Here is an 18,097-nt window from a genome sequence, read left to right as displayed (position 1 = left end):
TAAAACATTATGTATTCAGAGATAAAAGGGGAAATAAATTAGTCCTAGGTACTGACCATATTTTCAAATCTGTTTCCTATCTTCTTTTGAAAATAGAAATCATTGGATGATTTAAAGACTCCAAACACCTTGGGTTCACCCAAGACTTTGTGAAGCATACTGAAGAGTTTGAACAGGAGGTGGGCATTTAGCCTAGCAGCCAAGGTGCCCACATGCCGTACTGGAGAACCGGGATTCCATACTTGGCTCTGGCTCTGGACTCCAGCTTCTTGATAATGAAGACCCTCGGAGGCAGCAGTGACGACTCAAGTGACTGGGTTTCTGCCGACCACCTGGGGGACCTACACTGCATTCCTCACTCCACACAGCACCCAGCCAGAGCAGGCATTTGGAAAACCAGTGAACACTTTGTCGGACTGTACCTCTGTTTCTTTCAAATAAATAATTAAAATTTAAAACTAAACACTGCGACCTCTCCAGGACTTTCTGAAGCCCTCTCAGCTGCGTGGGATCGTGCAGTGCTGGTTTATGTCTGGCTGATTTCACAGTACCCGGTCCTCCACTGTCGCCGGCAGACAGCTGCACTCTCGTGTTCATGGCAGCCGATAAACAGAACTAACCTGCATACACTGACAGATGAGTGGATAAAGAAAACAGATATGTATACACAATGGAATATCATTTTTATCAATTAAAAAGCAGGAAATCCTGCTATTTGTGACCGTATCAATAAACAGAAGACATTAAGCGGAGTGAAAGAAGCCAGACCCCAAAGACCAATGTCACACACACCCTTTTTTTTTTTTTTGGACAGGCAGAGTGGACAGTGAGAGAGAGAGACAGAGAGAAAGGTCTTCCTTTGCCGCTGGTTCACCCTCCAATGGCCGCTGTGGCCAGCGCGCTGCAGCCGGCGCACCGTGCTGATCTGATGGCAGGAGCCAGGTGCTTCTCCTGGTTTCCCATGGGGTGCAGGGCCCAAGCACTTGGGCCATCCTCCACTGCACTCCCTGGCCACAGCAGAGAGCTGGCCTGGAAGAGGGGCAACCGGGACAGAATCCGGCGCCCCGACCGGGACTAGAACCCAGTGTGCCGGCACCGCAAGGCAGAGGATTAGCCTAGTGAGCCGCGGCACCGGCTCACACACCCCTTTTTATAAACAACTCAGTTCATTCACTTTGCTCCACAGCGTTCATTTAGCCTTCCGTAATTATCATTCTTATTCTTCCTGGAAGGCACATCTAGATTTGCTGATCTTTTATTGTTTTGTTTTTTACACTCCAAGAAGAATGGAACAACAATGAGCATTGCTTCTGTGGTAAACTGGGTATGTTAACTATAAAGCACTGTACCATGGACAGCCCCAAGTGAGAGGGGCTCAGTTCCTGTACTTTGTGTGTATGACATCGTCCAACATCACTGCAACCCCGTGAGGCTGACATAATTGGCCGCATTTCAGAGAAGAAACAGTAAGAAATGAGATCCAGTGTCCTTCCATTTCATGAATCAAAGATTGAGCTATAGAAGCCTCTACCTAGTCGCTGAGACCTGGAATTTGAACTTCGCCCTCTCCCCATTGTAAATCCTATGTTCTTTATACTGCAAGTGTCTGGTCCTTGTTCAAAGACGTGATTGGGGTACCAGGAGGACACAAGATGGGAGCAGTGAGGTCCAAGACCAAAGGAGAGCATTCTGAAAAGAAAGATGGGAAAGAGGAGAATGAAAAAGAAGAGGAGGACGAGGACAAGGTGTCGGGAGGGGAGAGACCTCAGGCACAGGGAGAAAACAATGGGGCTGTGTTTAGTGGGTGGAGAGTAAACAGGAGAAGGAGTTTAATTGAAAATGAGCGTCACAAACAACAGACCAAGGTTCAACATTTCTGTGCATGACCCATGCACACAACATTCACAGGTGAGACATTCCTTTTTAAATTCTTGTCCCCCTATCTGGAGCTCCACCCCTGTGAGGACAACAAGCAGGAGTGAACACTGATGAGGTGGCTTTCTTATGCAGGTGGCTGATTTCTAAAGGAACACGCATCTCAACACCGCTCCTCGAAGCCAGCGTGTTGGGAGTACGTGTAGGCTGCAGAAGCCGGGTGGGCTCAGAATCTCTGGTTCCGGAGCCCAGGCAGAAGAGTCGGCACGGACAGACGAGAAACACAAAGGCACCCGTGAGGAGCCTAAGTGTCACCATGGAGACAGCGTTTCTTACAGGGGAATTTTCTTCATAGAGATTAATAAGTTGGATCACCTAATGGATGGTTATGACATATAAAGAGATGGCAAACCAGGGTGGGAAAGAGCATATGTGACCGCAAAAATTAGGTCCTGAAAGCTTATTCTAAGGCAAAAGTGGTGGGAATGGAAAGAGTCTGGCATAATTAGATGCTCTAAAGGGAAAAAACAGAAAACCAAAAGCAGACTAGGAGCAGACTGGTTACTAACAGTACAAGAGCAGGAACAGCTAAGATGATTTTCTGATTTCTACTTGAGCCACGGACTTAGCTGGGCTACCAGCAGCCTTTTTAATTTTCAGCTCTACCCAGAGGCTAACTGTCAACCACTCATGCAAATAGAGTCCCTTTCAGAAAACACAGTCACATTTTTATTAGCTCTTTTCTATGATGAGAATAAACCATATGTGTCACCTGCCCTTTAAAGGGATAAATACCGAGCATTCTGCACGTATCAGAATGAAGCCCTCACCGTAGACAGCCGATGAAGGTCAGGAGGTGACTCTGAAAGCAATCAAGGCTTTGAGCCAAGCTCTCTCTGTGCAAATTGACCCTGCTCTTTTCTTTAGGCAAAAGCATCCCTGTGATTTCCCGACTGGCACCTTTGCTAAGGACACGGGCACTTAGCCGCTGTGTTCCATCACCTTGGCGAAATGAAACCTCCAGGAGCAGGGAGCAGGAAGCCGGGAACACATGCACCCTGGGAGACGCCTCCCTTACTCACCTTGCTTGCTGGAGAGCCGGGACTTCCTGCAGTAGTAAGTGACCTCCTGCTCGCAATGCTCCGCACGGCTAATGGTGGCCTGGAGTTGCTCCATGCTGGCCACGTACCCGAAAACCCCAGCATGTGGGTTCTCTGGATTAGCGTTTCTGACTCTCGTTAAGTCAGAACCATTGTGCTGGATGACGGTCCAGGCAGTTTCTTGTATGCAGAAATGGGGGAAGAAAGAGAGGAGACCATCACTAGTCTGCAAAAGTTAAAATAAATAAAGAAAATCAAAATCACCTCTCATCGGAGTCAAATTCTTCTAGTCATCAAACCTCTCTGAGAGATAGAATCAACACAAATGGAGTCTTAAAATTTTAAACTTCAGTAAACTGATTCTTTTCCCAGAAAAGTATACTAGTACCATGCATTGCAGAGATTTTATTTTCTCCTTTCATAGAATTTAGTAAGAGTATTTATGATGAAAAATATTAGCATAACTGGTTGTTAAATTTTGGGGATAGATCACATTTCACTGAATCTGATATCCTATCTTTTAAAGATGCATAATAATTTTATTTTCCTTCCTTTAGGAAAAAAAAATGCTATTACAATTCTAAAACACTATTGACTGTTGAGGTACTGAGAATTCACTGAAGTTACAACATATAAAAAAGTACATATTGTAATTAGTGACATATTTTATGTTATATAATGTAAGCACTGATTTTTGATTTTTTCTTTTTTAAAAAATTATTATTTTTTTTATTTGAAAGTTGCAGTTATAGAGAGAGAGGAAGAGACAGAGAAAAAGGGATCTTCTATTCCCTGGTTCACTCCCCAGATGGTTGCAATGGCCAGGGATGGGCCACATGCAAGCCAAGAGCTTCATCCAGATCTCCCACATGGGTGGTAGGGCCCAAATACTTGGGCCACTAGTGCTGCTTTTCCCAGGCCATTAGTAGGAAGCTGGACTGGAAGTGAAACAGCCGGGACACGTAGCCACACTCATATGGTGGCTTCGCCATTCATGCCACAATGCTGACACCAACAATGATTTTTCTACTCTTATAAGCTATTCATTTTGAAGCTGGTATTGTGGTACAGCCGGTTAAACCACTGCCTGTGACACCAGTATAGTGCTGGTTCAAGTACCACCTGCTCCACTTCTTACCCAGCTCCTGCTAGTGTACCTGTAAAAGTAGCAGAAGATGGCCCTAGAGCTTGGGCCTTGCCACCCATGTGGGACACCCACATGAAGCTCTTGGTTCCTGGCTTTGGCCTGGCCCAGTCCTGACTACTGCAGCCATTTGGGGAGTGAAGCAGCAGATGGAAGATCTCTCTCTGTCTATCTCTGACTCCACTTTTCAAATAAATAAATAAATCTTTTTAAAATATTCATTTTACCAGCAAACAAGAAAGTCAAAATGTGTAATATGTGTGTATGTGTGTGTGTATTTTTAATCAACATTTAATTATGAATACACAACTAACTTTTTAAATCAAATTTGCCAGTATTTATTTTGGTAGCATGTGATCTGCATAATCAAGTAATACAGTAGGAAGCTACTCTTTTGAACTGAACACTTCTGTCCAAAGCTCTGCAACTCAACTAACACAAAAATTAAAGTATCCATTAGAGATATCACTATTGGAATCTGAATGTCCATAAACATTTCCACTTTATCAATGACTAAAACCACTGAATTAAAATTAGAACCCCACAGTGTTTATAACAGAAGATAGGCATATTGAACCTATCCTTCAACTCACCCAGCACTAAGCTTCAAACTGTATTTACCATGATATATGCAGGCACAAGAACAAATTAATCAAAAGACCTGCGATATAACATGTAAGAAACAGATTGCAAGTAGTCAAAACTCGACTAAATATTTGCTGTTAAGTCACATTACTCTTGTGTGTCAAAGATACTCCAAATTGGAAGAAAACAGTAACAGCTGGTAGAATTCACCCCTCCTTTTTTAGTTAATACATTAAAATGGATCAACATTCAAAACAGGACAAGGAGTTACACTTTGAAAAATGTCACGGCTGCCTCTCTCCAGGCATCAGAGTTTTGAACAGAGAGGCTGGCTAAATGAAGCAGAGGCCAAAAGTGACAGCCTTATTGCCTCCCATTACTCCCTTCATTATTTTTGGGTGAAACAAGAAGTGTTATTTTCACTTTCCCCCTGGCATGTCTGTTGGCCACAAAGCTTTGTCAGTAGAACGCTTTTGTCAAAAAGAACATGGTCTACAAGCTAATGAGCTTGGAGGAGGCCAGCGGGACAGTGGAGGAGATCTGAGTTGTAGTTCTTGCACAGATCTGCGCTTAGCAAAGTCAGGTAACACCTGAGCCTGTTTCCAAATCTGAAAAAGAAAATGGCAGTACTGGGCAATACATAGGTCTAAGACTCTGGAATTTTAGCCAACTCAACCACGGCTATTGTAAGTGTAAGTTTGTTAGAAACCAGGCCAATCTGTCAGCCAAGCTTCTGCTGGATTGTGCTTTTATTGCTCACCTTATCTTGGGGTAAACCAATGGCATACATGAAGAAACTCAACTCTAGTTTATTGGCTACACAAAGTGCAGGACGGTAAATCTGTCCGCAGCCTTTTGGTACCTACACCTCTCAGTCACAGAGATGAACTACCCCGTGGTTGAGTATCTATTGGGTCCCCACTAATACATGATCCCAGAGGGTTTTCAAGATGTTTAGGAGTTCAGCCAGTGCATGGCAAGCATTCAAGGGCAGCTCCTATAAATGTTGCCTGTCGCTCCCCCTCTTCGCGGAGGAACGACACAGGACCCTGCGCTGTTCTTTCGTCTGCTCGGCCCTCCCCGGGTTTGCTGCTGGTTCTTCCCGGGTTGGCTACCGACCCTTCCACCTCCGTGGAAGGGCGGTTCCCCCTGCCACTTTCCCCACTTCCGCGGGGGAGCGGCACACCGCCGGCCGGCTCTCTCGGGGGCTGCACAGGTGTTCCTTCAGATAGATGTTCCTGGTGCATGTTGTCTCTCTCCTCCTTTAGAGTCCTCTTCCACCAATCCCAACTCTGCTACCCACACGCGAGTATGCTGCTCTCCTCCAATCAGGAGCAGGATCAGCTCCTGCAGGTCATCACTCAAGTTGGCGAGAGGCAGCTGCGTAGAAGCTGTTTACTCCTCTCCCAGCGCCATATTGTGGGAGAGCAGATGCATAGAATAAGTCTTAATTCGAGTAACAGTCTAGTCCGAGTTGCTCCCCACAGTTGCCTTCGAAATTCTAACATATTCCAATAGTATGAGAGTATCTATGAGAGATTTTATTTTTCTGACACAAAGTGCTGTGAGTTATGAGGTTAAACAGACACCACCCTTATCAGACCATCTCGACATCCAGAGCAAAGCAGACACAATGAAATCACCACCATTGATTCTGAACAATGGAAACTGGAATCCTTTACCCAGGCGCCATATTTCCTGCATTTGATTTACAGGGGAACATCTGAACACACTCAACCTACAGTCTTTGCTGTTGTTTCAGGTGTGACTGTGTGTGTTTCTGAACACACAGTCTACAAAGAACAACCACAAAAGATACAGACTCCATCACAGATTGTGCTTCAATATTTGGGGATCTGTCTTTTCCATTATGAGAACGGTGATAGCCTGTGATATGCCAACCACCATATCTCCAGCACCTATGCATGGGCTTGGCACAACATGTAGAAGATATGTGTTGAAGAAATGATCGGATAAATAGATGAATGAATGAATTAGGACAAAGCACTGTCTAGATTAGAGCACAAATTTCCAGGTTATCTTATTCTGGCTCTATCACGGCTCTGAGGTTTTCATGGCTTTTGGGTGATTTTGTAACTCTACAAATTATAAATAACTAATAGGCTTATAAAATAATGCCAAGTCTGAAAGTACACAGAGCCTAAGATGTTACCCCACTTACAAATTAACAAGCTACTGGTAGGTACTTGGCTCAGCAGTTAAGACAGTGCTTGGTGCACCCACAATCCCTCTCAGAGAGCCTGGTTTGAGTCTCAGCTACTCTGCTTCTGATCCGGCTTCCTACGAATGCAGACCCTGTGAGACAGCAGGTGATGGCTCACATCCTTGGCTCCCTGAAACCCACATTTGAAACCCGAGTTGAATTCTGGGGTCCTAACTACAGCCTGGGCTAGCTCTGGCTGATGCGAGGACTGAACCAGCAGCTGGAAGATCTTTCTCTGTCTCACTGTGCCCCTCTGCCCCCATCCTTTCAAATGAAAGGAAAATTACTAATTAAAAAAAAAAAAGAAGTTATTTTGCCACAGAGTATATCCACATCTATCCATCTACCACATATCTATCTACCTATTAGGGTAACTCAAAAAGTTCATGAAAACTAATTAAATGATAAATTTAATTTAGTGTAAACTTTCTTGAAATCTGTGCATACAAGGGTGTCTTAAAAAGTTTCTGGAAGATGCATATTATGAAAAAATGTGCAAAGATTTAAAACACTTTCACACCAAGATATCTTTTTATTTAAGGAATTTACTAATACATTAGATTCTTGGAGTTACAGTAAATGCATGATAATTACTACAACACAATTCTCATCAACTCTCATTTTAATGTGATTTTATATAGGGAACAGATTCAATGTAGTTCATAGGTACAATTCTAAGAATATAATGATACTACTTCCTTCCTTCCTTCTTTCCTTCTTTCCTATCTTCCTTCCTTTCTTCCTTCCTTCCTTTCTTCCTATGTTCCTTCCTTCATTTCTCTAATTTTTAAGATGACATGTTTTTAATTGACAATATAATCAAAGGCTTAATGATCCACTGAATAAAGAGTTTAACATGTAAAAAGTAAAAAGATCATACTTCAGCAGGAATATAGGCAAGGGTTATGGACAATAATCAAATGAAAAGTTGTCAATTTCACTCAAATACTGCAAATTTTAAAATAATCACAGATCATTAAAACTCTAGTAGTGTGAGAATTGAAAATTATCTTGTATTTCCTCCTGTATTTCCTCTGCATCCATCTTTGCACCAAAACAGACCCAGAGAGCCTTAGGATCAGGAGCCATTTTTTTTTTAGCTTTTATTTAATGAATATAAATTTCCAAAGTACAGCTTATGGATTACAATGGCTTCCCCCGCCCATAACGTTCCTCCCACCTGCAATCCTCCCCTTTCCCACTCCCTCTCCCCTTCCATTCACATCAAGATTCATTTTTGATTCTCTTTATATACAGAAGATCAGTTTAGCATACATTAAGTAAAGATTTCAACAGTTCGCACCCACACAGAAACATAAAGTGAAAAATACTGTTTGAGTACTAGTTATAGCATTAAATCTGAATGTACAGCACATTAAGGACAGAGATCCTACATGAGGAGTAAGTGCACAGTGACTCCTGTTGTTGACTTAACAAATTGACACTCTTGTTTATGCCCTCAGTAATCACCCTAGGCTCTTGTCATGAGCTGCCAAGCCTATGGAAGCCCCCTGAGTTCACCGACTCTGATCATATTTAGATAAGGTCATAGTCAAAGTGGAAGTTCTCTCCTCCCTTCAGAGAAAGGTACCTCCTTCTTTGATGACCCGTTCTTTCCACCGGGATCTCACTCGTGGAGATCTTTCATTTAGGTTTTTTTTTTCCCCCTAGAGTGTCTTGGCTTTCCCTGCCTAATATACTCTGATATACTCTCATGGGCTTTTCAGCCGGATCCACATGCCTTAAGGGCTGATTCTGAGGCCAGAGTTCAGCCATTATTATTTATATATCATCAAGTATATGGGTATTTTTTTTTTTTTTTGACAGGCAGAGTGGATAGCGAGAGAAAGAGACAGAGAGAAAGGTCTTTCTTTGCCGTTGGTTCACCCTCCAATGGCCGCCATGGCTGGCGCACCATGCTGATCCAAAGGCAGGAGCCAGGTGCTTCTCCTGGTCTCCCATGGGGTGCAGGGCCCAAGCACTTGGGCCATCCTCCACTGCCTTCCCGGACCACAGCAGAGAGCTGGCCTGGAAGAGGGGCAACCGGGACAGAATCCGGTGCCCCGACCGGGACTAGAACCCAGTGTGCCGGCGCCGCTAGGTGGAGGATTAGGCTATTGAGCTGTGGCGCCAGCCAGTATATGGGTATTAAGCATTTTTTTTTTTATTTTTTAGCATAAATTTCCAAAGTACAGCTTATGGACCACAATAGCCTCCCCCCCACCCCGTGTCTTCCCTCCCATCCACAACGCTCCCCTCTCCCCTTCCCCTTCACATCACAATTAATTTTCAATTATCTTTATATACAGAAGATCAATTTAGCGTATGTTAAGTAAAGATTACCACATTTTGCTCCCACACAGAAACATAAAGTGTAAAATACTATTTGAGTACTAGTTATAGCATTAATTAAAGACCTAAGAGTAATTGTGTATTAATTACAGCACTCAACCAATAGTTTTAAGTAGAATATAAAATGCATCTTTTGCATTGTTGTGGCTTCCCCCCGACCTCCCTCCCTCCCGTGGCCCTCCCCTCACCCACTTCCTCTCCCCTCTCCCCCCTTCATCACGTTTCATTTTCGGTTACCTTCATATACCGAAGATCAATTTAGTATATACTAAGCAGGGATTTCAACAGGTTGCACTCACACAACCGAACCAGGTATAGGGTATTGTTCGACTAGTAGTGTTGTTTTTGAGTTTCATAGATAAACATATTAAGGACAGAGATCCTGCGAGGGGAGCATGAACCCAGTGACTCCCGTTGTTGATTTAACAATTGGCACTCTTATTTATAATGTCAGCAATCACCCGAGACTCTTGCTATGAGCTGTCTAGGCTATGGAAGCCCCTTGAGTTCACCAACTCTGAATTTGTTTAGTCAAGGCCATATCACAGTGGAGGTTCCTTCCTCCCTTCAGAGAAAGGCGCCTCTCTTCAGGAGCCATTTAGTCAGAGAGAATCTCACACCCCAACTTGCCATGGGCTGATGCAGTAGGTGCCACAGCAATCCCCGCTGCAAGCCAGCAACACACAGGACAGGGAGCCCTAAATGCTGAGCCTTGGTGCTTACAGAGGGAAGCTGTCCCTCCTCATGTGGCTCCCCTCGGTAGAGTGAGAAGAGGGCTTGGGTTCTGCAACGAAACAAGTCTTCTCTGAGGAGAGAAGGTGCAAGCCCTTCGGTTTCTATCCCTCTTGGAAAGTGGCCAAGCACATCTGCGGGAGATCAGCCCTTCAAATCTCCAGAGCGGTTCTCTAAATCTGCACAACACACACACGTTTCATCAGCCTTTAACCGAAGCCCAGCTAACGGTACAGGAAAAGTCCTCAGTATGGGAGTGACACAACAGCCAAGCCTAAGCAGACTTATGGGTCTCATTTTGTTTTTTCTTAGAAAGAAAGGCATTGCTTCCTTTCAACAAGTACTGCTTCTCTATAGACCAGCAGCTTCTACCTGTAGAAGTTCCATGGACCTCACTCCTCCACTGGGGAAGAAGCCAGTGTTGTCTCCTTTGCATATTCATTTCAATATCCCTAATGCATAGATGTTTTTGTTCTTCCGATTTTCTTTTGAACTGGTTGTAACATCTTACCCATGTCTTTATTAATAATGTATCCAACAAAATCTTTAAAATGCATTTTTTAGCTTTTACCTTTTTATCCACATGAGAGTCATGATTTTACTTTTTTTATAAATTATCCTTCATTAGATGCAATGAGAATTGTCAGGCAAGGAGACACAGGGAAATGAATCAGAAGAGATAGCTGAAACAGGCAGAAAAATCTACCAAGTTTAAAAAATGGAATGGTAGTTAGGGCCTATCAGGGCCTCTCCCTGAAGAGATGTCTAATATGAATTGTAAATAAAGCAACTGAGTAATTAAGCACTTGATTTACCTTAGGTTGGCTGCTACTCTTTAGTGTGATAACAGTGTAAAGGAAAAAAAATGCTGTTTAAGCACAGAGCTGCAAAGCTTGTGTTGCTTCCTGCTTCATACTGAGGGTGATGGAAGCGATAAAGACCGTAGGTGCAGGTCGGAAGTGCCGTGTTGAGAAAGCAGAGGAGACGAAAGGGGAGCAGAGCACCACTTGCTGTAAACAAGGCTGCCCCGGAGTGATGGCAGTCAGTATCAGCCCTCATCACCAGGAAGAAGGCTTTATTACTGCAATACCCAGAGTAAGAATAATTATGCTATTCAGAATCTTACGCTCTGCAGCCTTCTCATCTATGGCCTTGGGAGTTCCTCTTTTGGATTCACATGAGGGACGAGCTAATAATTCAGAGACCCAGGCCTTGCTCTGTGAACTTACTGAATCAGGAAAACCACACTCAGGGATGCTGGCAGGTGCAGCGGAAAGGGATGAGTTTAACCCCCAGAATTTTTATTTTCACCCAAGTCTGAAAGCCACCGTCCAAGCTCTCATCTGCGTCTCCCCACAGAAGGCATCCTCCTGACAATGCAGGGTTTGATAATGAGAAACTTCTTGAACAGAAAACTATCTCATTCTATCAAAAAAAAAAAAAAAAACACACAATGAATTTAGCACAGAGAAAAAATCAGCCCAGTGCATCTCAACGGGGACCGTCATGGGATTCAGCTTACCCTAATTATTCTTAAATTATATTTTGAATAGTCTGTTTACAAGGAAATTTCAGCCTCTAATACAATTTAGGAAATCATTCACTCAGAATAGAGAGGTTTTTATTTGACCCATTTAGCTTATATTGCTTAGAGGTGTTTTGATATATATGGACTAATTGGACACCAGTGCTACCCTAACTGGGTTTTTGTTCAAAGTCCCACATTGGCAAGCTACTGATTCAGCGTCCTGTCTGAATTTTCCCCGTGGCTTCACTTGATTTGTGTAACTGGAAGATCTATATTGGGCTGTGAGCAATGAGACATTGATACAAGGTAGCCCTTCCTAATAGGGAAAACTCACTGGTTGTGACCAAAGGGAAGGAGGATTCAGATCTTGATGTGCCCTGCCAGTGTTCTTCAGCCGGCTCCACTCGCTCTGCCTGAGTCCTGAGTTCCTCACGCAAGACCGGATCACTCTTCAGGAGAGCTTCAAGCTGCACACAGCACGTGTTTCTCACGGGGATTCTTACGCTCTGCGGTTGTCACTTACGTTTCAATTTTCCAGAGCTTCTGGAGACTCTCAGCTGTCTCTGGATGTCTGTGTCTCTTCCCTCAACATCTTGCAGATGCAATTCAGTGATTTGTACACAGCTCATAAATTACTGGATTATTAGCCATAGTAGACGCACACGTGAGACACGTGACGGGACACCGTCAGTCCTTGCTGTGTGCACATCCTCGCGAATTGTGAATATTCACATTTGCTAAAATTGATTTGCCGCCCCAACACTTGTGCAGTCACTTGTGAACATGCACAGAGAAGCTCAGATTGGGATCCCTAAAACACATGTTCCCAGCTCAGTCTCTCTGTGTTAGCTCTCGTACAACAAACAAACGTCCTATGTATTGTGCCACCTTTTTGGCATCTTGGTGCTTCTAGTTGGTGATTTTGCTGTTTACAATGGCCCCCGAACAGGACTGAAGTGTTGTCTCTCAAACTTAAATACAGAGGGCTGTGATGCGCTTCCAAGGCAAGACCTATCTGTTACATAAGCTTTGCTCAGCCCTGAGTTCCAACGCCGTTGGACATATGTTCGATGTTAATTAATCAATAATATGCATTAAATAAACTGTCTCTGACCTGAAGCACTCATAAAACACAGTTAGGTATTGATCAGTTGATGAGAATATTCAACTAGAAGTTTGCAGTAACCTAATCTTTCCGTATTTCCCTTTGGAGTGATGGTTCAGGATGTGCTAATGCAGTGCTTTGTAGATACTTTATAGAACATAACTACTGTCAATAACAAGAATTACTCTGTGTGTGTGTGTGCTTCATAAGGCTTCAAAGACTAGCAATGCTTATTGTCTTAGAGACATCTCATTTTCATAATCAAAATTGGATAGAACAGGTGTCTGCAAGAAGCTCAGATGCATTTGTGTGACACAGGATTCACAGGTTCTCAGGGGCAAGCGGTGAACTGCCACTCATTATCTGATCTGTATATCTGTAAACGAATTTGATCCTCACATTCATATCTTATATTAGCAGCATGTTCCTTTTTTTCTCTTTAAAGTCTTTTCGCACTTAAAAAGGTTTAATTTTCACATGATTGAGTAGTCTGTGCATATAAAGTTTGAGAACCCTAAGTATGAAACGTCCCAAATAGGGGTATCTATAAGGGTCCCTTGGAAAGATTGTTTAAGAAGTTGCGTCCATTGTCCCATCCCAACCACTGAGTTAGAACCTCCTGGGGGCTGTCCGGGAACCTGCATTGTGCAGAGAGGGGCTGGACTAAGGAGACAGGCGCGTGGGCCCATCATTTGTTCTAGGTTGCTCTGGCATACAGAGTCCTCAATGTATGCGGAAGCAGATGGAATCCACCAAGCTGTGCACTATGAAAAATCTCAACAGCAATTTCTCCCTAAAAATCAATGACCCCGAACTTACCTCCAGTGCAGTTGCTAGAATTGCTCGTTAGCACGAAGGAATCGTTGCCCCCATATCCTACTGCCTCCGCAGCGCCTGCCCTGAACAACATTATCAATTCCAACCGGAAAAGGTTCCTAGCTTTCCCCGCAAAACTGTGGCTCACATCTCAAACAACGGCAAATCCAAACACTGCAGTTACCCAAGCCCAGAACTCAGGAGCTGCTTCTGGATCCTTCAGCTTCCTCAGACCACACAAGTATTCAGAAGGCCAAGGCAACCTCCGTACCCTATCTACACTGCAGGAAACCATCATCATCTGCTGGTCTCTGCACTCCTGCATTACCAAAAAAGCTTAAAGCATGTTCCCGGCTCCTGTCCAGCCCTGCTCCCACACAGGCATTTCCCAGCCCACGAACAACTACAGGGATCCCACTACAGGGAGCCAGGCTGCTTTCCACTATTGCTTCAGACTCGCCAATATCTTCTCATGTCGCTCAACCCTCTGACTCCTCCTCGCTCTGTCCCACCACCACTTGACATTGGCCTCCCTCATGATTCTCCATTTACTCGTCCGTCAATGATTCTCCACTTACTCGTCCGTCATACTCCAGCTACCCAAGCTTCAGGACTTGTTACATTTCTGAACATATCTGGCCAGATGGCCTGCTTCCAGACTTAGCACTTGCTGTATTCTCCACCTACAAGCTTGTTTCTCCAACTATTCACTGGCCCGGTCTTCAGGATCAAATCTTGCTCTGTTTCACCTCCAGCATCCATTTAACGTTGTCATTTCGCTTTTGCTTCCTCCCATGAAATATTGACTTCCTAACACAGCACTGCCCAGGGTTCCAGAGCTGTGTGATGTATGCACTTCCTGCTAGCCACAGGTGGTAATGGGGCACTCAAGACATGGCCAAGGAAACAGAAGACCCCAACATTTAATTCCACCTTATTTCCATGAAACTGGCTAAATTCATATTTGATTTTTCATGTATTGAAATTCACTTAATTTTCTAATGAATTTTAATTAAGTTAGAATGTAAATAAGTACTTGTTGCAGGCAGATACTACAATGGACAGCCCAGTTGATTTAGAACCCTGTTTGTTTATAAGGTTGAGGAAGGAATCAATATTTTTCTTTTTTGATGTTTATAGATAATTTCTCCCAGCACCATTAGTTGAAAAAAAATCATTCGTTCACTGCTGGCTAATGCCACCTTGAGAGCTAATCAATTACCAGTATTTGAGTGAATCTGTTTAAACATTCTCTATTCAGTTTCATTGTTCTATTTGTTTTTATTTGAGTCAAATACACCCTTGTTTTACTTAGTCTAAAAGTATAAACTTTTTTATTTCTGGTAGTGTTGAGTTCCTTCAATTTGTTCTCCAAGGTTAGTGTGGCTTTTTTTCTTGTTCCTTTTTTTTTTACTTACAAAGTTTGGAATCTGTTTGCCTATTTTCAACAAAATAATCCTACCCCCACACACACATTTTGCAACAATTTTGATCTAGATTTTGCACCAAATCCATCTCCAGTTTGGAAACAAAGACATTATACAATGTTGACTCTTCTAGTAAATGAAAATTTTACATTGCTTCAATTATTGGGGAGTTTAACTGATCTAAAATGCATTTTTTTAATTTATTTATTTGACAGGCAGAGTTACAGACAGTGAGAGAGAAAGACAGAGAGAAAGGTCTTCCCTCCATTGGTTCACTCCCCCAAATGGCCACAATGGCCGGGGCTGCACAGATCTGAAGCCAGGAGCCAAGTGCTTCTTCCTGGTCTCCCATGCGGGTGCAGGGACCCAAGCACTTGGACCATCCTCCACTGCTTTCCCAGGCCAAAGCAGAGAGCTGGACCAGAAGAGGAACAACCAGGACTAGAACCCGGCGCCCATATGGAATGTCGGCGCCACAGGCAGAGGACCAACCTAGTGTGCCACGGCACCAACCCCCTAAAATGCATTTTGTATTGATGTATATAGAAGCCTCACAAATCTTTCATTAGACTTACTACGTGTGTTTGAGATTCTTGATGCTACTGAAAATATAACCTTCCAAATAGTCACGCTCTAATTGCTTATTAGTTGTATATACAAATAAAATTAATCTTATACTAATTTTATATTCAATGATAATCCTAAATTTAATCATTTATTTGTAGGTTGTTAAGGATATTCTTAATACATAACCTGGTTATCTCTGAATAATGAGAATACCAGTTTTTCTTTTTAATACTTACATTTTTCAGTTCTTTCCCTTGCTTTATTGCACTGGCTAGAATCTCCAATTTGGTGTGGAAGTGAGTGGTGTTAATGCTAACAACAGAGGAAAACTTTCAATAGTTTACCATAAACTATGATAGATGCCGTAGGGATTTTTGTGGGTATTCTTTATCAAGTTAAGAAAATGCCCTTCCACTAGTAATTAAGTGAATTTTTCTTTTTTATAATGCATGGATATTGAATGTAATCAAAAACAGTTTCTAGGCCAGTGCTGTGGCTCACTAGGCTAATCCTCCGCCTTGCGGCGCCGGCACACCAGGTTCTAGTCCCAGTTGGGGCGCCGGATTCTGTCCTGGTTGCCCCTCTTCCAGGCCAGCTCTCTCCTGTGGCCCGGGAGTGCAGTGGAGGATGGCCCAAGTGCTTGGGCCCTGCACCCCATGGGAGACCAGGAGAAGCACCTGGCTCCTGCCTTCGGATCAGCGCGGTGCGCCGGCCGCGGTGACCATTGTAGGGTGAACCAACAGCAAAGGAAGACCTTTCTCTCTCTGTCTCTCTCACTATCCACTCTGCCTGTCCAAAAAAGAAAAAGTTTCTACGACAACTTCTGTAAATCTGTGTATGTAAAAAACTCAATAATATAAATAAACTTCACGTTTTCAAATATTTCAAAACTACATATTTTTCAAAGCTGTTACTTTTATCTTTTTTTTTTTTTACAAAAAAATGCCTATACTTTTTATTGTAGGGCATATTAGGAAATTTTTTATTGTTCAATTTGCTATGAATATCACATGCAGAGAGGAATGAAAATATTACAAATTATGTAAATCATTTTCATTTAACTATTTTTAAAGATATTTTTCAGTTTTACTAAATTGTATACATTTTAATCAAATGGAAAACTAGGCCAACTTTCTACTTACTTCATTTTAATTTTGTATAAATAAAGCATTCATGAAAATTGAACTGCTGAATGAAAGTGGATTTACTCACCAGTCATATTGCAGTAGAGAAGGAACGGTCCCAGGGGACCACTTCCGTCGGCATCTACATAGTAAAACCCCGAAGTATTTCCTCGGTGCTTATAGGCTTCACAGGACTGCTCATAGATGGCTGCAGAAAAAGCAGATGGTCATCAATGCACGAGTAGGACCAGAGCGTCTTCCCTTTCAGTGTGGCCACATCATCTCTGATTCCTTAACACTTCACATTATACGTTACTGATCAGGAGAAAAGGTAAAAATACCTTAAAACAATACTCATCATTGTAAAGTGATTTTCAGGGGAAGAAGGAAAGGGTGGTATTTTATTACTTTTTATCACTGAAGTAAAATGAGCTAACTTTGTAAAAATGGAAATTTAGCATATTTTTACATTGCAAAGAACAAGGAAAGGGAAGGTTGGTGTTTAAATGTTAAGACCTTCTAAGAATAATGTGATGTCTTGTCTTATGACATCTGCTTTGGAAGTTTTAATTCTAGGATCACCTTGCGGTAATCTAAGGTCTGAAGCACAGTGGTGCAGCCTCCTTAAACAATCTGCTGCTATCCAATACTTAAACAATAGGAAACTTCTGATGGGCATTGTAATTATATTCCTATCTCACATGACACTAGCTATAGATAAAACGCTCTTTTTGTAAGACAAATAAGATTAGCAAAGCTCCTCATCAATGATTTTTAAAAGTCGTTTACAAAAGAAATGTTCACTAATTCTCTATAGTGAGAATTCAAGATAATTAAAATTCAATGTAGAAGAAATATTTCTATGAAATACGTCCCTGAAATAGTCTCCATGTGCTTGGAACTAAAACTAGGCATTTATTATATAATTGTACAAGGTTTGAAAAACCACCTATCTATGATGCTTATTTCTCTTAAACATTTAGCCAAATGTACTAATAGCTTCCATTAAGCTTTTTATTCTGTGAAATCAGAGATAAAAAATCTATTCTTCCTTGAATATATTTCAAATTTGTATGATTGCATTAAGGAGTGACTTGAAATAATGTGGCTAATGTGTTCAACGCCACAAAAATTTGAAATCACCGTATCCATATATTTCCCCATTCCTCCACAAACTGATGGCTTTATTTTGTTCCTATTACAGATTACAAACATGTAAGTACAGGTATAAACTGTCTTTGTTACATTTATATTTATACCCTCATGTGGACATATGAAAATGGTTACTTTACATATATTCCTATATGACTTAGCACAAACGCCTTGAAAGAGATTGGCAGGATATGAACTTTGAGGCAGGGACTGATATTAGAAAGAATACGTGAGTACAGTAGAAAGGACGTTTGCTTTATGTATATTGCTTGACATTTTATAACATGAATGTTAAGTGATTTTTCTTAATAAAATAATTTAAAATCTCCACCTTTCCCCTTGACAGCTGAAAACCAAGTTTGTCAT

General features: G+C 42.3%; 1 protein-coding gene across 1 annotated transcript in view; it reads right to left on the bottom strand.

Moving 5' to 3' along the window:
* The window catches only part of CNTNAP4 (contactin associated protein family member 4), a 300,407-nt gene that overhangs the window by 70,439 nt on the left and 211,871 nt on the right, over nt 1-18,097 (bottom strand). Inside the window, exons 12-13 of the mRNA XM_070062759.2 lie at nt 16,668-16,787; nt 2,958-3,155 (exon numbers count right to left, since the gene is read on the bottom strand). Coding sequence (XP_069918860.2) covers nt 2,958-3,155; nt 16,668-16,787 — 318 coding nt within the window. The remainder of the gene's footprint in view (nt 1-2,957; nt 3,156-16,667; nt 16,788-18,097) is intronic.

Source organism: Oryctolagus cuniculus, chromosome 18, assembly GCF_051225735.1.
Source record: "Oryctolagus cuniculus isolate XC-2025 breed Fujian yellow rabbit chromosome 18, ASM5122573v1, whole genome shotgun sequence".
NCBI lineage: Eukaryota > Metazoa > Chordata > Mammalia > Lagomorpha > Leporidae > Oryctolagus > Oryctolagus cuniculus.
This window is presented reverse-complemented; position numbering and strand designations above follow the sequence as displayed.